Source organism: Giraffa tippelskirchi, chromosome 3 (genome assembly GCF_054371585.1).
Source record: "Giraffa tippelskirchi isolate mGirTip1 chromosome 3, T2T-mGirTip1v1.2.pri, whole genome shotgun sequence".
Taxonomy (NCBI): Eukaryota; Metazoa; Chordata; class Mammalia; order Artiodactyla; family Giraffidae; genus Giraffa; species Giraffa tippelskirchi.
Genome location: NC_137277.1, coordinates 174,890,755 through 174,906,015, shown reverse-complemented (window position 1 = coordinate 174,906,015; position 15,261 = coordinate 174,890,755). Strand labels below are relative to the sequence as shown.

Sequence of the window (15,261 nt, the reverse complement as noted above, 5' to 3'; positions counted from 1 at the left end):
AGCTTTTCCCTCTAACATTTATTCAAAACAAAATAAAAACCATTGGTGCTCTGTTTTTAAATGGGATCATATGACGTTTAACCCTGCTTTCCTTGTTTGAGATTTTATTTGGTCAACTGAAAAAATAAGAGATCTATCACATCTTTTTCAAAAGACTGCATAATATTTTTCATCTTCTTATTTTTGCCAGCCCCTTGTGCCATATAGGATCTTAGTTCCCAGACCAGGGATTGAACCCCTGCCCCCTGAGTAAAAGGGTGGAGTGTTAACCACTGGACCTTCTGGGAAGTCCCAAGATTGCATAGTAGTTTATGGAAAGATATTTTTACAATTATTTTTACTTTGGTGTACATTCATTGTTTTTTGGGGGTGTGTGATTTTTTTTAATTTATTTTTTTATTGAAGGATAATTGCTTTACAAAATTTTATTGTTTTCTGTCAAAAATATGGAACGCTTCACGAATTTGCATGTCATCCTTGTGCAGGGGCCATGCTAATCGTCTCTGTATTCTTCCAATCTTAGTATATATGCTGCCGAAGTGAGGACTGGTGGACATTCTTGCTCACATATCCTTGTACACATGTGAAAACATTTTTGGATATAAAATCCTAGATATGGATATGCTAGGCCAAAGGGTGTTTGGATTGACATTTTTACTAGACTGTACTAAATTTTAAATCTTTCAAATTGGTCAGTGGATTGAAGTGTCAGCAGCATAATTCTTTGTTGTGAAGTCTCTTTCAAACAACTGCCACCAAGTCTAGTTTTAATTCCTTTTTCAGAAGTCATTGAAATGACAGCTTCCTGTCACGGACTGGCATGGGACCTCAGGTGTTCTCGGTTTACCAGTGCTACAGCTCTGCTGCTGCTGCTGCTGCTAAGTCGCTTCAGTCGTGTCCGACTCTGTGCGACCCCACAGACAGCAGCCCATCAGGCTCCCCCGTCCCTGGGATTCTCCAGGCAAGAACACTGGAGTAGGTTGCCAGTTCCTTCTCCAATGCATGAAAGTGAAAAGTGAAAGTGAAGTCGCTCAGTTGTGTCCGACTCTTCGAGACCCCATGGACTGCAGCCTACCAGGCTTCTCTGTCCATGGGAGTTTTCAGGCAAGAGTACTGGAGTGGGGTGCCATTGCATGTCAAAAATATTTGCCACTTTGGGGGAGTGAGTTTTCAGATTTTTTTTTCCCAGATGACATTAGTTTCAGATGTCTTTTTGGGAGTTCTAAGATTTAATGAAATAGATAAAATAAGACTAATCTACTTCATAATTCTTCATTCTTCTTTCATCTGCTGGAGTGACTATAACATACTTGTGCTCTTGGGGCAACCACCTGTGTTTTTAGGAGCTACAGGCCATATCTGCCAACTCTTATCTACTTAGCACACGATTAGTGTTTCTAGCAGTTTTCCAGTATTTGTCGTATTAAATCCAAGTCACTAGTTCTGACCACCTTAAGCAACACTTCTATTTCAAGGGGACAAATAAGACAGAATTTCAAGAGTAAAAAACTTGTCATAGTGCTCTCCTGCACCTCATAGTCTAAAGTGATTTTTGCTTCCTCTGGACTAATAGATTTTAAAATGTTTGAGCTATTCATTAAGTAACTTGGCAATTCCTCAAGAACTTCCTTCGTACTTAAAACAAAAGTTAAAGCATTAGAGTGTTTATAGAAAACAAGTCACTTACCTATATTTTTCCCACTAAACTATATGCTTCAGGAGAGGAGGGACCTTTGTTTGGTTCACTGATGATTCTCTGAATCTGGAAAGGTACTTGGCACATAAAAGGTGCTCAATTTTTGTTGAAGGAATGATAAACTGCGTGGAAGGCAGGAATCCTCTTATATTTTGCATCCCCACAATAAATTACAAGTTGCTGATTTAAAATAAAGGAAAGGATCTTCATTCAGAAACACAACATAAGACTTTCTTAGAAACTAAGTGAAATATCCCCGGTCTGAACTATATTCAAGATTCCTTCTGGTCCTAACTATGAATCTGCTAGTTTTCAAAGGATTAGAACCCAATATAATATATGCTACTAAAACTAGAGTAGGAATACTTGGATAAATCTTTGATTTAGAAAGCAGGACACTGATTTTTCTACATCTTTGGATCATCATTAAAAAGATCAGATTTGAGAATTAAGCTATATTAACCTCAAGCTATATTCTCTAAGTTCCTTTTTTGAAAGAAAAAAAAAATCATGGCATCAAGCTGTTAACTGAGAATGTCTCTACAAGCATGTACTTGATGTCACGGTATAAGCAAGAAGACAAAGGAAATACTAACGTACAACATTTTATATATTTTGGACTATGACAATGGTATGATGCTCTAATGAGAGATCTATCTGCCTTTAAATCCATGTCAAATGTGCAGCTATTTGGATTCAAAGCAAACAAAAAAGAATGAAAAAGGGAATCACAGTAAAAGAAGCATCCATCTAAATCTGGAGCATATTTTGGATAATATACATCATTTGGGGGAATAAACGCAGAAAGAAAGTGAGAGAAGAAATGCACAGGAATCAATTTTAAAAAGTCACTCCAGAAAAAAGTCCATTTTATAAAACACGTTGTAATTCTAGTCTTTTAGTACTTATTTATGTCAGATTATCTCTCACTGGATGTTTAGTCTCCTGGGTTGAGATTTAGAAAAATTACATTGTGTTTAGAAAATAACATATTCTCAAGACATTTGACTGAAAAGACTATTTTTGGGGTTTACTATTTTTTACAAGAAGTTTTACTTTAACAAGAGAGTGAATTAATCAGATTTGAGATTAACTCTCACCAGTAGAACTTGAATATACTCAAGTCTGCTTTAAAAAAATAAAAGGATTAGAACTTGAAAAGAATTTTATACACAAGCAACAGACAGAAACAATATAGGGCCTGAAATAGACAAGAGTTTTTGATGTGTTTAAAAAAAAAAAAAAAGAAAAAGAAAGAGAGGGAAAAAAAAGACTAATACTGGGGGGTCGGGCAAGAAAAATTTCATGCGAGTATTTGGAGGAAGGCATGTGCCCAAGTTAGACCAGGGAGTAAAGTCTGAAGAACACCAACAACAGAACCATTCTTGGGGAAAAGTAATACCAGGAGGACTCCTACGGTTAACTTTCTAAAAAAAACAAAGGTAAACAGTGTTCAGTTTGTTGAGGCTTACAACATTGAGTATAACAGGAAAAGAAACACTCAAAAACAATTTTTAAAGACAAGTTACGGAAATGACTGTAAAATGAAAATCAGAACATTCTAACTTACTTGAAGTAGATAAAATAGAAAATGAAGTCAGAATACATATGATACTGCTTTCAATCATTCATGCTAGATGTGAAGAACTGTTAGGATCATACATCTTAAAGCAAATGGAAAATAGTCAATCCTAAAATAAATGTACAAAAAAAGTAAATTTCAGCCTTTAGGAACTCCCAGTTCAATGTGCAAACATTTCTTATAAAGTGTTTAACTAAAAATTTAAGTTCGACAGGCTATCACGTTTCTAATAGACATTACGCATGTAATATTTAGAAATCTTAGATACAAAAGTAAAATACACATTATTCCTTTTTTAAAAGATGCTTTTGAAGCTACAAAAAAGTTTACTTTATTGAAGTGCTCTTGGAAAAACTGATGAAACAGCCAATACGTGCACCAAAATAAGTACGTTATACAGAATTCTAAATTTCATTTTACAGGAATACCATCTAGGAAAAGTGCAAGGTGCACGAGTATCTCGATGACAGGTGTTAAGTAAACTCAGCCAGGAAATCAGAAACGAGTTCCGAGTGAAGGCCCAGTTCAACTTGGTAAGTTTCGTGGGCACAATAAATCATTCACAAAAGCCCACCTTAAACAGCTCAAGTAGTCAGAAAAATAGGCCGATGGTTACTCGAGCGATAACATAATCCGCGGTCTTATTGTTGTAGAGCAGATGTCATTCATGGGTGGGGCTGACGCGCAGAGCAGCTGAAACATTTTTGTACCACCCCCCGCCCCGCGCTCTTTCCAATGGGATAGAACGGGCTCCAAAAAGGTAAGGGGAAAGCTCCCAACGCTCAATTCCTCTCCGAAACAAGGAAGGTTTTTTTGATGTGGCCTTGGTATACACGTAAAAGCCCGCGATAAGATGTACAAAATCTCCCGTAGTTAAACCCTACCCTGGAAAAGAAATCCTCCCTTTCTCCCCTCCCTGGCCGGCTCCTCCTCGGGACACTTGGCTGAGTCTTTTCTTTCCCTCCTTCCCACGCTGACGGAGAGGCTGCACGCAAGCCGCGGACGACTGTTGTTTTTTTTTTCGCGCGGAGGGAACTCGACGGGTAGGAACGCCGGGAAGCGGGAAGGGCGCGGGCGGCGTTGTGAGAAGGCCAAGAAGGCTCGCCGGGTACGAGCGAGGCTGGGGGTTGGGGGCAAGGGACGACGCGGGCCGCTGGGCCCGCACGGGAGGCCGAGGTGACGAGGGAAAATCTCCCGACTCGGAGCTGGGACCCAGCGCTTCCGGCTAACGACCGGTCGCTCTCGGGCCTAGCGCGGTTCGCCTTCCGGGCTCTGCCAGGGCGGGCGGAGAGTTGGTAGGAAGGGAAACCGCGGCTCGCACTTGCCTGGAACCGGGTGACCAATAACTGGTAATAGTCTTTGCTTGGCGCTGGGCCTTGTCCTACAATTTCGAACAGAGTCTCCGGCAGCCACGACGCCATCTTGGGACGCCACCGCCGTCGCTAGGACAACCAGGAAGGGGCGGGGCCTGCCTGGGGTCACGGGGGCCACAGCCGTGGTTTAAAAAAAATCGAACCCCACTTTCGAGCTGGCGGGGTGTTTCTAGCTTTGGGGGTGATTATCCCCTTCATCAAGGGTTAGCAGGAACTCTTGAGCCGTGAAATATCCACCTTGAGGTCCCGGGTGACCCGGAGGGGAATTGTTCCTGCTACCACCGAGGGGGAGTGGGGAAGGCGGGGGGGGGCGGCAGTGACCCCGGCGGAGGGATACCAAGCGAAGTCCCACATTCCCCTTCCTGGTCCCTTGAAGGGATCCGGAGGAGGTCGCAGGCCGCTGGGGGAAGTCGAGCTCGGCAGTGGCGAGGCGGCGGGGGGGGGCGGGGTGGGAGGGGAGGGGAGGGGAGGGGCGATGTGAGGAGCCGCGAGTAGGCAGCGGGGGGCCTGTCCCGCGGACGAGCACCATCAGGCCGAACCGCGGCGGGCAAAGTAGTTCCCGGAGGGTGTTGGAACGGGCGGGGAGGGAAGAAGGCGGCGCGGGCGGAGGCGCACGCCGGGAGCGGTGCTGCGGCTCAGCTGATAATTGAAGGGACCCGAGGAGCCGCCGCCGCCGCCGCCGCCGCCGCCGCCGCCGCCGCCGCCGCCGCCGCCGCCGCCGCTTGGGGGGGGTGGGGGGAGCGAGGAGGAAGTTACTGCCGCGCCACCGAGTCCGGACCGGAGACTTTGGGGCCCAACTAGGTAATTGGGGCGCAGTTCCGAGCGGCGGCGGGGCCAGGCCTGGAGGGGGGAGGGGGCTGTGTTGAGGGGTTGAAGGGTGGGGGGGTGGTGGTAGTGGTGAGGGGAGGATTGGAACAGAAAGTCCCAGGAAGCCCGGTTGTGTCATCGCCGCGATTCGAGCACCCCCCTCCGCCCCCCACGCTCGGCCTGTTCCCGGCGGCGGCGGGTCCGCGGAGGGACCGGGCCAGGGGTTGACGGGTTAGGCGCTCGAGGGAGAGAGACCGCGGCTGGAAGGGACCCGGGGCTGGGCGGGAGCCGGGGCTGGGGGGTGAAGGGGGCGGGGCGCTGGGTGCCCCCCTCCGCCCGGCCAACCAGGAGGAGGGCCCCTTCACGGAACCCGGGGGGTAAAGGCGTGCGGGGTCTGGGGGAGCCCCGCGGGTGTCGTGTGTGTGGTGGGGGGGCCGGAAGTGGGCTTTGGAGCTTGGAGGGCGTCTAGGAAGACAGAAAGTGGGGGGCCGGAAGTGCAGGTGGGGGGTGTGAAAGACGGCCAGGGTTCCCCGGAAATGGGATGGGGGGCCCGGAAACCGGGAGAGGGGAGGCTCCGGGGCCAGGGAACGGCCCGGAAATGGAAACTAGGGAGCAGCTCGAGTGACAACAGTTGTGGGAAGCGAGGGTCAGAGGAGGGAGCGGCCGGAGTGACTTTTAGACCGCAGTAAGAGGTTTCCTGCCGAGGGGGCGGGGGGACGGTTGAGGGCGGGCGAGGCCGCTGACGGGGTGGTCTGCGCTGGGCAGTTGTTTTTTCAGCCCGTGGGAAGTTGAGGCTTGACGGAGGGGAGACGCCGAGAGAGGACGCGGGGAGGGCGGGCGGGGAGCGGCGTGAAACAGGCCGAGAAACTTGGCCGAGAGGAGCGGAGCATCCTTCTCCATTGATCGGCGTGGAAATTGGGAGTGGGGGTGGGGTTAGGACCTGTGGGGAGGGAGGTGGACCGGTTGTCACTCCTATCATATTAGTATTCAAAGCGAGTCAGGCGATTAATTTATTTATATGTGGATTACATAAAACCTATTATAACGTTTGTCCGTTCAGTTCACCCTCTCCTCCCTCCTCCTCCACAGTGAGTGGGTTTCCAGTTGTGAAACAAGTTAGAGGGGAGTGCAAATAACGGAGGTGATAGCGTCCCCCATCCTGTCCTTTCTCCGTGTCGCTCCCATCCTCAGAATTAAGCGAAATCTTTTCATTTGCTGGAGGAAGGAAAAAAAGATTTAAACACACAGGCAAATCGTGGCGGGAGATCGAGGGGTAGCTTAGACATTTGAACTCCTGTGGGGAGACAGGGGGACGAGAGGGAATTGGGTGCCCCGTGTGGCGAGGAGAGGACGAAAGGGGCTGCTCCTAAACCCTTAAGACAGATTTGTTTTTGATAATGCCGTTTTTTTTTTTTTTACTTTGTTTGGGGGGAGGTTTAGCTTAAGCCCGGTATCTGGCAGTGGGTATGGTTTAATTGCTTCATCGGGTAATTGGGGGGACAATGTCAGGGGGAATGTTGGTGTGTGTGGAATGGGGCGCGGGGGGGTGTTTAGTAGCGCAGTGGGCCTGTTGCGAGTGGACGTCTAACTGCTCCCCTGCTGTCTCCCTTCCTCGTCGGCCTTCCCCGATTTTGCCTGGGCTGCCAGATCACCCGATCCCCGGGCTTTCCTCGGTTTTGTAGGCCCTTCTGTGGTGTGTTGTTGAACTTTCTATTCCTTTCCAGTATCTAGCTATTTTTGGCGTTTCATTTGTTAAAAAGACCCGGCAAGTTGAGGCTCAGAATCTCCTCTCAAAAAAGCAAAACAAAACAAAAAAAAATACGGGGTATAGAAACTTGAAAGAGCTATTGAGTGGGGTAAAAAACCGATGTTCGGAACAAAGGTCCTAGTTGTTAGAGAAAAAGGCAAGAGGCCTATATATGACGCCTGTGTGTGTGTCGCATTTACTGGGGGGTGGGGTGGGGGGATAGCGGCTAGGGTTATGGAGTGGAATTATCAGAGGTCTAGAAACAGTACATGGCAGAGGGTTTGATTGAGGCTTATTTTTTTTTTCATACAGAGAGCATGCAAAGAACTCAGTATTAAGTGTGGATTTTAGAGTAAACATATTTCTAACACATTTCTAATTGTTTTAGAAACTTCCTGCTCCACATTCAGCCTCAGAAGTACTGAATTCGTGTGGCTTTTATATCATCTTTGTGAAATTGTTTGGGGAGTTTTTATTTCATTTATTTGAAGTTTAGAGAGAGCACATTAAAATGGCTGAGGGTTATGGGCTTTGTCCACATCACCCTTTCTATGAATGTGCCAATATTCATAAGAATTGCAGAACCGTAATTAAGATTATCCTGGTGGCTCAGTAGTAAAGAATCCGCCTGCAGTGCAGGAGACTTGGGTTCAATCCATGGGTGGAGAAGATCCCCTGAAGAAAGAAATGGCAACCCACTCCAGTATTCTTGCCTGGGGAATCCCATGGGTTGAGGAGCCTGGAAGGCTACGGTGGTCTATGGGGTCACAAGAGTACTTAGCGCCTAAACAAGAACAGCGATTAAGATTATCACTGATTCCCAGTTTTTCAGGAGTTTGAGCGGTGTTTAAGTCTGCTCAGCTGACATTAACTGTTTTGTGTCCGTAAACAGGCATTTTATTTTTCATTCACTTTCTAAAAGTTAGAACAGGTTGGTAGTTAGAATTCCTGAAGGTGTTAAACAAAATTGTTTTTTACAGTGAAGAACAGGATGCTTGGTCAGGATAAAAGCAATGCTTTCACCTAGCAAAGTAAATTTGAAGTAGTGTTTACTTTTCCATTCTAACTTTTGAGATTAGTGCATTTTTATCTGGCTATGGTGCTATGATCCTGTCTGAGGTTATCACCCTAGCAAAGAAGACACATGCTGGCCTAGGAGTTCATAACACTGCCAGTTAGTAGCTGTGTGACCTTGAGTTATTCTCCGACTCTATCTGATCTCCGTTTGTTTTAATCTGTGAAATGGAAATGGATAGTCCCTCTCTTACCTACTGGCTGGTTTTGAGATCCAGTAGATATAATGGCTGTGAAGAAATACAAACTGCTAAATAAGTGTAAAAGACAATTGTCATTAGCTTTAGAAAGTTGTATTATCTATTTTGAGGTAATTACAAAAAACTTTCATCAGTTGCAGTGGTGGGAGGTTGTCAGTGTAAGGTAGGTTAGAGATAGGAAGTTATAGTACTTTATAAATATGAAATTGCTGCTTAATTGGTAGTGGAACTTGAACCCCAGTTGTTACGTTACTTGTTTTTGCAGCTGTATGCTTGTTCACCATACCTTGTTAATTCTGCTGAGAGAAAGTTCAGACAGATTGCTTCGTGTTTTTATTGTGGAAAAAATTTGTTCCTGTTCTGGTTCATGGTTTTATGAAATTGCCTTTCTAATATCAGAGACTACAATTAAGGATGGAGAAGGAAATGGCAACCCACTCCAGTATTCTTAGCTGGAAAATCCCATGGGGTCTCAAGAGTTGGACACGACTTAGCAGCTAAACGACCACCACAATTAAGGAAAAGTATTTCAGAATCTTGGTCTGGTTTCTTTTACGGAATCTGGGGGAGTTTTTGTTTTTAATTCTTTTAAAGGAATGTGGGTACCAATTGCCCATTCATTTTTTGCATGTTTGCTGAGGTAATTGGATGGACTCAAAATTGAAAAAGTAACCTGCTTGTTGCTTTTCATCTTCAGGTTGTTGATCTGCCAGCCTGACGTGCCTTTTTCCTTCTTTTGAATCATTTTAGGTACACCTCAACTCACAAGTACTTACTCAAAAATTTCTACCCCATGATCTTTCCTTTTTATTTTTTTGTTATTTATATATGCTTCATTTGGGGATTATAGTGCTAGGTTTGTTGACAAGCATGCTTTTGTTTCCCTGACTGGATTACAGGCTTCCTGAGGGCAAGGATTATCTCAGTGTCCTTGTGTTTTGCCTGAAGGTGTATTCATAAACCTGATTGAAAATAACACCCGTTTTCCTTCCCACTCCAAAGCGGCCAGGCTGGCTATGCAGCCAGTCTTCCTGCTTGGAAAGTTTCTTGGCTTCAACAAGTCTTTCAGGGTGCTGTCTGGTTAATGCTCAGCCTCTCACATCTTCCTGACTGCTGTGCCATCAGAGTGCCTGAATAGGGTGGAAGGGTAAGAATTTGAGAATATTATATAAGACATATAATTTGTAGGTTGTTATATAATCTTGGTGCTTTGGGCTCTTAACATGTAATGTTAGCTTTACATTTGTGTATTTTTTTTTTATTTTAATTTTTTTTTTAGTGTCTGGGTATAGTTTAGACAGCTGTGCTATATAGATTTCTTAAAGGCATAAACCCCTAGCAAAATTGTTCTTTAGTTTCACCCGGTCTGCTAGATTTCTCTGTACACAGTGGGTGCTTGCTGTTATTTATGGTAAATAGATCTGTATACTGATATCGAGCCAGTCTTTTGATTTGTATTTAAGTAGAACTTGGCTAATGTCCTGGATTTTTACAAATGCAGTTCTTCAATAAAATCTATCAGTACTATCCCAATTTATTGCTAGTTTCAGGGTATGGGCAAAAGAAGTTGTTTTCTAGACTGAAATAAGTCTGCTCGATAGTTTTCTCCTAGGACTTTCAGATCTCTTTTGTGATTCTTGTAGTTTCAGTAAACTGGATTGGCCAGAAGAAAAAGCTACTTGAGTAGTCCATTATTTATAGTTAACCCATTTTGTCTTGAGTGTGCCGAGAAGCTGTTAATAGTCAGTTTTGGAGTTATGCTTGATTTAAAAAGTCATTCTAGGGGCCTAGAGTTAAAAAGCTGCCCGTTGCTCTGATCTTTCATTAAGGAACAGCACTGCTCAAGTGAGTGTTTGATTTGAAGGTAGAAGACTTGGGTTCCAGTTTTGGCAATGTGTTTTCTGTGTTTGTGACCTTGGGCAAATAATACCACCTTTGTGAACTTCAAGTGCTTAATCTGAAAAATGTGGTTATGGCCACCATATCAGTGCTAGGCACTGTATTCAGGAGATCAGGCTACAAAGATGGTTTGGAACACAGCCCTTATTCCTCTGGTTCATCCCTGCATTGACCACTACTGCCTCATTTATTTACACTGTTCGACCTAGAACATACTTTTATAATGTATGTAGGTGTTCTACTTGAAGATATTTGAGTATAGAATAGTATTCCTTAGTAGATAATGAATTTCTTGAAGTTAGTGTTTCCTCTTTTATCCATAGAAGCAAGCGCAGAGCCTGTCCCATAGTAAAGATTCTTTTAACATTTATTGAAGGAATAAGTTGTGAGAATAAGATTCTGAAAGTGAAAATATTTTGTAATCGTTTAATGTAATGTCCTGTTTGATTTGTTCTGATAAGCATTTTGGATCACTGTTATGCTAACGAGATTTTGGGAGTTTTCTTCTTTAATCTCTTGGTACATATTTTAGAGACTGCAAGTTATGTTGAATCAGATTAAAAAAATTAGGGCAAGCCACTTCACATTATTGGATTGTCCATTATTTGCATGAAATAGTTGATCATTTAAATGCTTCATTGAGGACTTATGTTTTGAGACAGTGCATATTTAAGTACAGAACTGAATTTTACACATCATTTTAGTTTATTCTGTCTCTTTTTAGAAAGGATATATTTATTTCTATAAATATGATGTTATTACCCATATATGGATTTTTGAATGCTATTTATAAGCTGAAGTGTCTATCAACGAGCCTTCAAGACTTGAAATTATAGCATTTCAATGTGTGTTTTAATCACTTGTTGGCTGACATAACCAGTGAATGAGTTCCACCCTGACTTTACAACTACTCATTCCACCCATGGGCAGCATTCTGAATAAATAGATGGACCTTGTGCTGTCGTCTTAAGGTCACATTAACTCATCTTCAAGTCCTCATACTGGTCAACATGTGTGATGCCCTGAAAACCCAAAGTGAGTTTGTATGGATAACCTGTTTGAAATTCACTGTTGAGTTGTAATATAAGCTGCTTTGTGTCCTTAGAGAGCAGGTTCATGGAGATCGTATGAAGGGGCCTTCCCCAATCTCCCTTTAAAAAAAAGTTCTTAAAACTTCAGTGCTTGTAGTTGCCTCGTAAACAGCAAATGTATGAAAATGCTATAACTTCTGCTATGGCCCCAGTATTTTGTAGTCCCATTTTGCATTCTTGGCTACGGGCAGTCAGAAAGAGCTGCCTGTTCCTCTTGGGAAATACCCGGGAGCTTCATTTGTGCCGTGGCTTTGATTGTCCATCTGGATTGGTACCTTTCCCCCACCTTGTATCTCTGTAGCTACATACACTCTTAACTTCTTTCAGTAGCTCCTGTTAAGATTTTCGGTCTTCACTGTTCTGCTCCCTTCTACAGCATTTGTTTCACTGATGGCTTTTACAGTCTTACTAGTTTGTTTACATCTTCTTTACGAGATCTTTGCCTTCTTGAGAGTAGAGGTCTCATTCTTCTCTCCTCACAGAGGCTGGCGCAAATCTCCACATAATGTGTCGTACATGGTAGATGGCAGTGGTAGAGTTCATTCTGGTGACATATTAAAGAACTATATTGTGAAATAATAGTATTGACATGGTCTACTGTCAGCTTGGACTTCCCAGGTGACACAGCAGTAAAGAATCCACCTGCCAATGCAGGAGATGCAGGAGACGAGTTCCATCCCTGGGTTGGGAAGATCCCCTGGAGCAGGAAATGGCAACTGACTCCAATATTCTTGCCTGGAAAATTCCATGGAAAGAGGAGCTTTGCAGGCTACAGTCCAGGGGTTTGCAAAGAGTCTGACAGGACTGAGTGACTGATCATGCATGCACACACTGTCAACTTGCTTATTTTATTGGCGGCTTGCAGAGTCTTAGTTCCCCAATCTGGAATTGAACCCGAGCCCTCAGCAGTGAAAGTGCAGAGTCCTGACCACTGAACTGCCAAGGAATTCCCTCAACTTGCTTATTTTTAGTTTTTCAGGGTTTGGTAGCTGAAAGTAGGATCCTAGAATATAATTTTTTCAGCATTAGGCTCATTAAAATCAGCTCCTTAAGGGATTGCTAAAGTGCTAGACTGTTTTAGTGACTTGGACACCCCAGGTTTAGCATTTGGGGATTATGGTTGTTAGTAGATGAAAGTTTGTCAGCTCTTGTTTTATAAGGTGCTTACTGTGCACCACAGGACTGTGCTGGGGAAATACAAAAGGGACTTAAGACTTAGTTCTTGTCTTCCGAGTTTCGTTATGTTTCTTTTAGTTGATAATCGTTTCTCAAACTGACTTGATAACTATGTATAATTAGCACAGAGAAGTAATCTGTAGATATTCTAAATGCAGGTGTTCTGCATTTAGAAAACTTGATATGAGAATCTAAATTAAGAAACATGAATTAGGGCATGCTTTTTTGGCCTTGCTGAATAAATTGTTGGAAGTGCCTCCATTGCACAAATATTTCATCAGCAACAAACGCGTGTGCATTTCTGGTTCCATATAAGGTCTGCCCTCTTGTAGAGTGCTGAGGAGAAATTAGATTTATAAAATGAGATCTTTTAATTCAAGATGTACTAATATCGCAGGTGAGTTCAGACTATGTCAAAAGAACACAACATATAACATCGTACATATTTGCTTTTAAGTGCAAAGCTGAGTTTTATATAGCGAGTACTCAAGTTTAGAGAGAGATTGAAGTTATCGAGGAAGACGTTATGAACAGAGGAGGGACTTGAGCTGACCCTGATACTTGGATAGGTGTAGGAGGATGGGGAGCTTAAAAGTGGAGTTGACAAGGATCTAATGGTAAGGTAAACTGGCCCTCTGAAGGAGAGGGTCCACATTTATGAAATTTGGGCTGAGATTATTGAGGTTCTGAAGTGGGAGATTAAGAAATTCAATATAACAAATAGACATGTTGAAGTTATGGTTGATAGATGAATAGGCAGTGACAACATGAAATATACAAAAATATTTAATTTGTAAATGAACTGAAAAGAAAACTAAAAGTGCTTTCAGATCTTACTTATCTTTTTATGAAATTGCTTCCTTTCTAGGACTGCATATAAGGGTCTTTGAGGCAATAGAAGCAGTGGAGGTAAAGCTTACTTCTTCAGTTTCCCCACTTGATAGTTTTAAGAAGTTTTGTTCAGTAGGCAGGAGCTGGTATCTAAATGATTTCCACTGCCCCTCTGTTCAGTCACAGAATTCTTCCTTTAGTGGAAGCTGGCAATCATCTCCTAACACATTCAACTGTTGTTTATTCAGAGATTAAAAAAAAAATCAGTACTGTTTAAGAATACGTGTTTCTTGTGAGTTAGTAATTTATGTCTTATTTATGGGGAACCTTTTGCTTAGCGTCTATTGCTTTAGAAAACTGTTTAAAACAAAAGTAAATTGTGGTTTTAGTATGTACATATTTTTTCAAATCCCTGATAGCTCAGTTGGGAAAGAATCCACCTACAATGCAGGAGACCCCGGTCTGATTCCTGGGTTGGGAAGATCTGCTGGAGAAGGGATAGGCTACCCACTCCAGTATTCTCGGGCTTCCCTTGTGGTGCAGCTGGTAAAGAATCTGCCTGCAATGCAGGAAACCTGGGGTCCATCTCTGGGTTGGAAAGATCCCCTGGGGAAGGGAAAGGCTACCCACTCCAGTATTCTGGCTTGGAGAAGTCCATGGACAGTATAGTCCATGGGGTCGCAAAGAGTCTGACAGGACTGAGTGACTTTCACTTTATTTTTTCAAAGGTGGAAATTAATATTACCCAGTTTAATGAAGTGAAATATTTTAGTAAAATATTTCCGTTGCTCTGGTTGATATAGACTATTTGTTACCCATTTTATTAATACTTTTACAAAAGTACATACAACAGGATTTCAAAAATGGAAAATGAGGTTAGATGTGGCTGAAGGGAAACTAAAGCAAAAGAGAATATTTTATTTGGGGTTTGGTAGCTGTAATATTTAGCTATCTTTAGCAGCTTTTGTTTCTAGCATGTTCTTGTAGACTTTGATGACTGTAGTTTGAATTAATTTGATCTTTTTCCTTATGTGGAGACAGCAGAGATGCTGGCTGTTATTGCAAGCTTATGACTTAAAATAGTTTCTGTTAAGGCTGTATAGGCCAAAATTTGTGGGGTTTTGTGGACTCCAGAGTTAAAGCATTTGTGAAGTGTCAGTATTTTACTACTGCAGCAGGCAGCAGTGCCTATTTTTCTGCAAGACAGTCCTGCAGCTTCCCAATTTTTTCATTTATCAAGCACATATTTCCATTTCTTCTACTCACCCAGGGAAAGCAGCTTAGTCTCCAAAGGAGATTAGACCTGGTCTCTACCAACAGCATTTGGGCCCTTCTCCCAGTAGATGGCAACAATTAGGCTCATTTCTGAGAAGATTGAGTAATTCTTAACTTTGTGATCAGACCTGTTTGCTAGTTATTTCTCAACTCTCAGTAGGTATGTTAGTGTTGATTTTTACCTTTTGACCTCAAAATACTTTTGTTATAAAGCTAGACTTAATTGCAGAGTTCATCTTTTCACCCTGCCTTTTGACAAGTTTTGCCCTTCCAGTTGCTGCCCTGAGGTAAGACCTGGGGAATTTCAGCCTTTGGTGTGGCACTGTAAGGTAATCTGCTGCTGCCTCTTCTAACCAGCTAGTATTACTTTCAGCTGCCTGGATGTTAGGCCATGCCTTTTTTTTCCCCAGATGTCTTCTCATTACACAAACTAAGTCCAACTGAGATGAATTACTGGAGATAATAGCCCATCATATGGGATTTTTGTTGTAGCACCTCTTTAAGGTGATA

The 15,261-nt window shown here is 43.0% G+C and overlaps 2 protein-coding genes and 1 non-coding gene across 57 annotated transcripts in view; 1 reads left to right on the top strand and 2 right to left on the bottom strand.

Annotated features, from left to right (window-relative positions):
- Positions 1-4,722, bottom strand: part of FBXO36 (F-box protein 36) — a 92,462-nt gene extending 87,740 nt beyond the window's left edge. For 3 of the 6 annotated variants that reach the window (XM_081585474.1, XM_081585475.1, XM_081585473.1), the window contains exon 1: positions 4,604-4,722. In XM_081585474.1, coding sequence (XP_081441600.1) covers positions 4,604-4,699 — 96 coding nt within the window. In that variant the 5' untranslated portion in view covers positions 4,700-4,722. Of the gene's footprint in view, positions 1-1,687; positions 1,877-3,266; positions 3,388-3,852 lie in introns of all 6 variants that reach the window. The other 3 variants (XR_014080872.1, XR_014080873.1, XR_014080871.1) reach the window with 2 other exon arrangements.
- LOC145543881 (U6 spliceosomal RNA) lies at positions 441-547 on the bottom strand. Its single transcript, XR_014081127.1, has one exon. It is a non-coding gene; the product is annotated as a U6 spliceosomal RNA (small nuclear RNA).
- TRIP12 (thyroid hormone receptor interactor 12) overlaps positions 3,837-15,261 on the top strand; it is a 147,609-nt gene continuing 136,184 nt past the window's right edge. For 29 of the 50 annotated variants that reach the window (XM_081585472.1, XM_081585470.1, XM_081585465.1 and 26 more), the window contains exon 1: positions 5,235-5,452. The gene's annotated coding sequence lies outside the window, so the exon portion shown is untranslated. Of the gene's footprint in view, positions 4,039-4,348; positions 4,387-5,234; positions 5,453-5,749; positions 6,144-15,261 lie in introns of those variants that run through there. The other 21 variants (XM_081585468.1, XM_081585463.1, XM_081585455.1 and 18 more) reach the window with 3 other exon arrangements.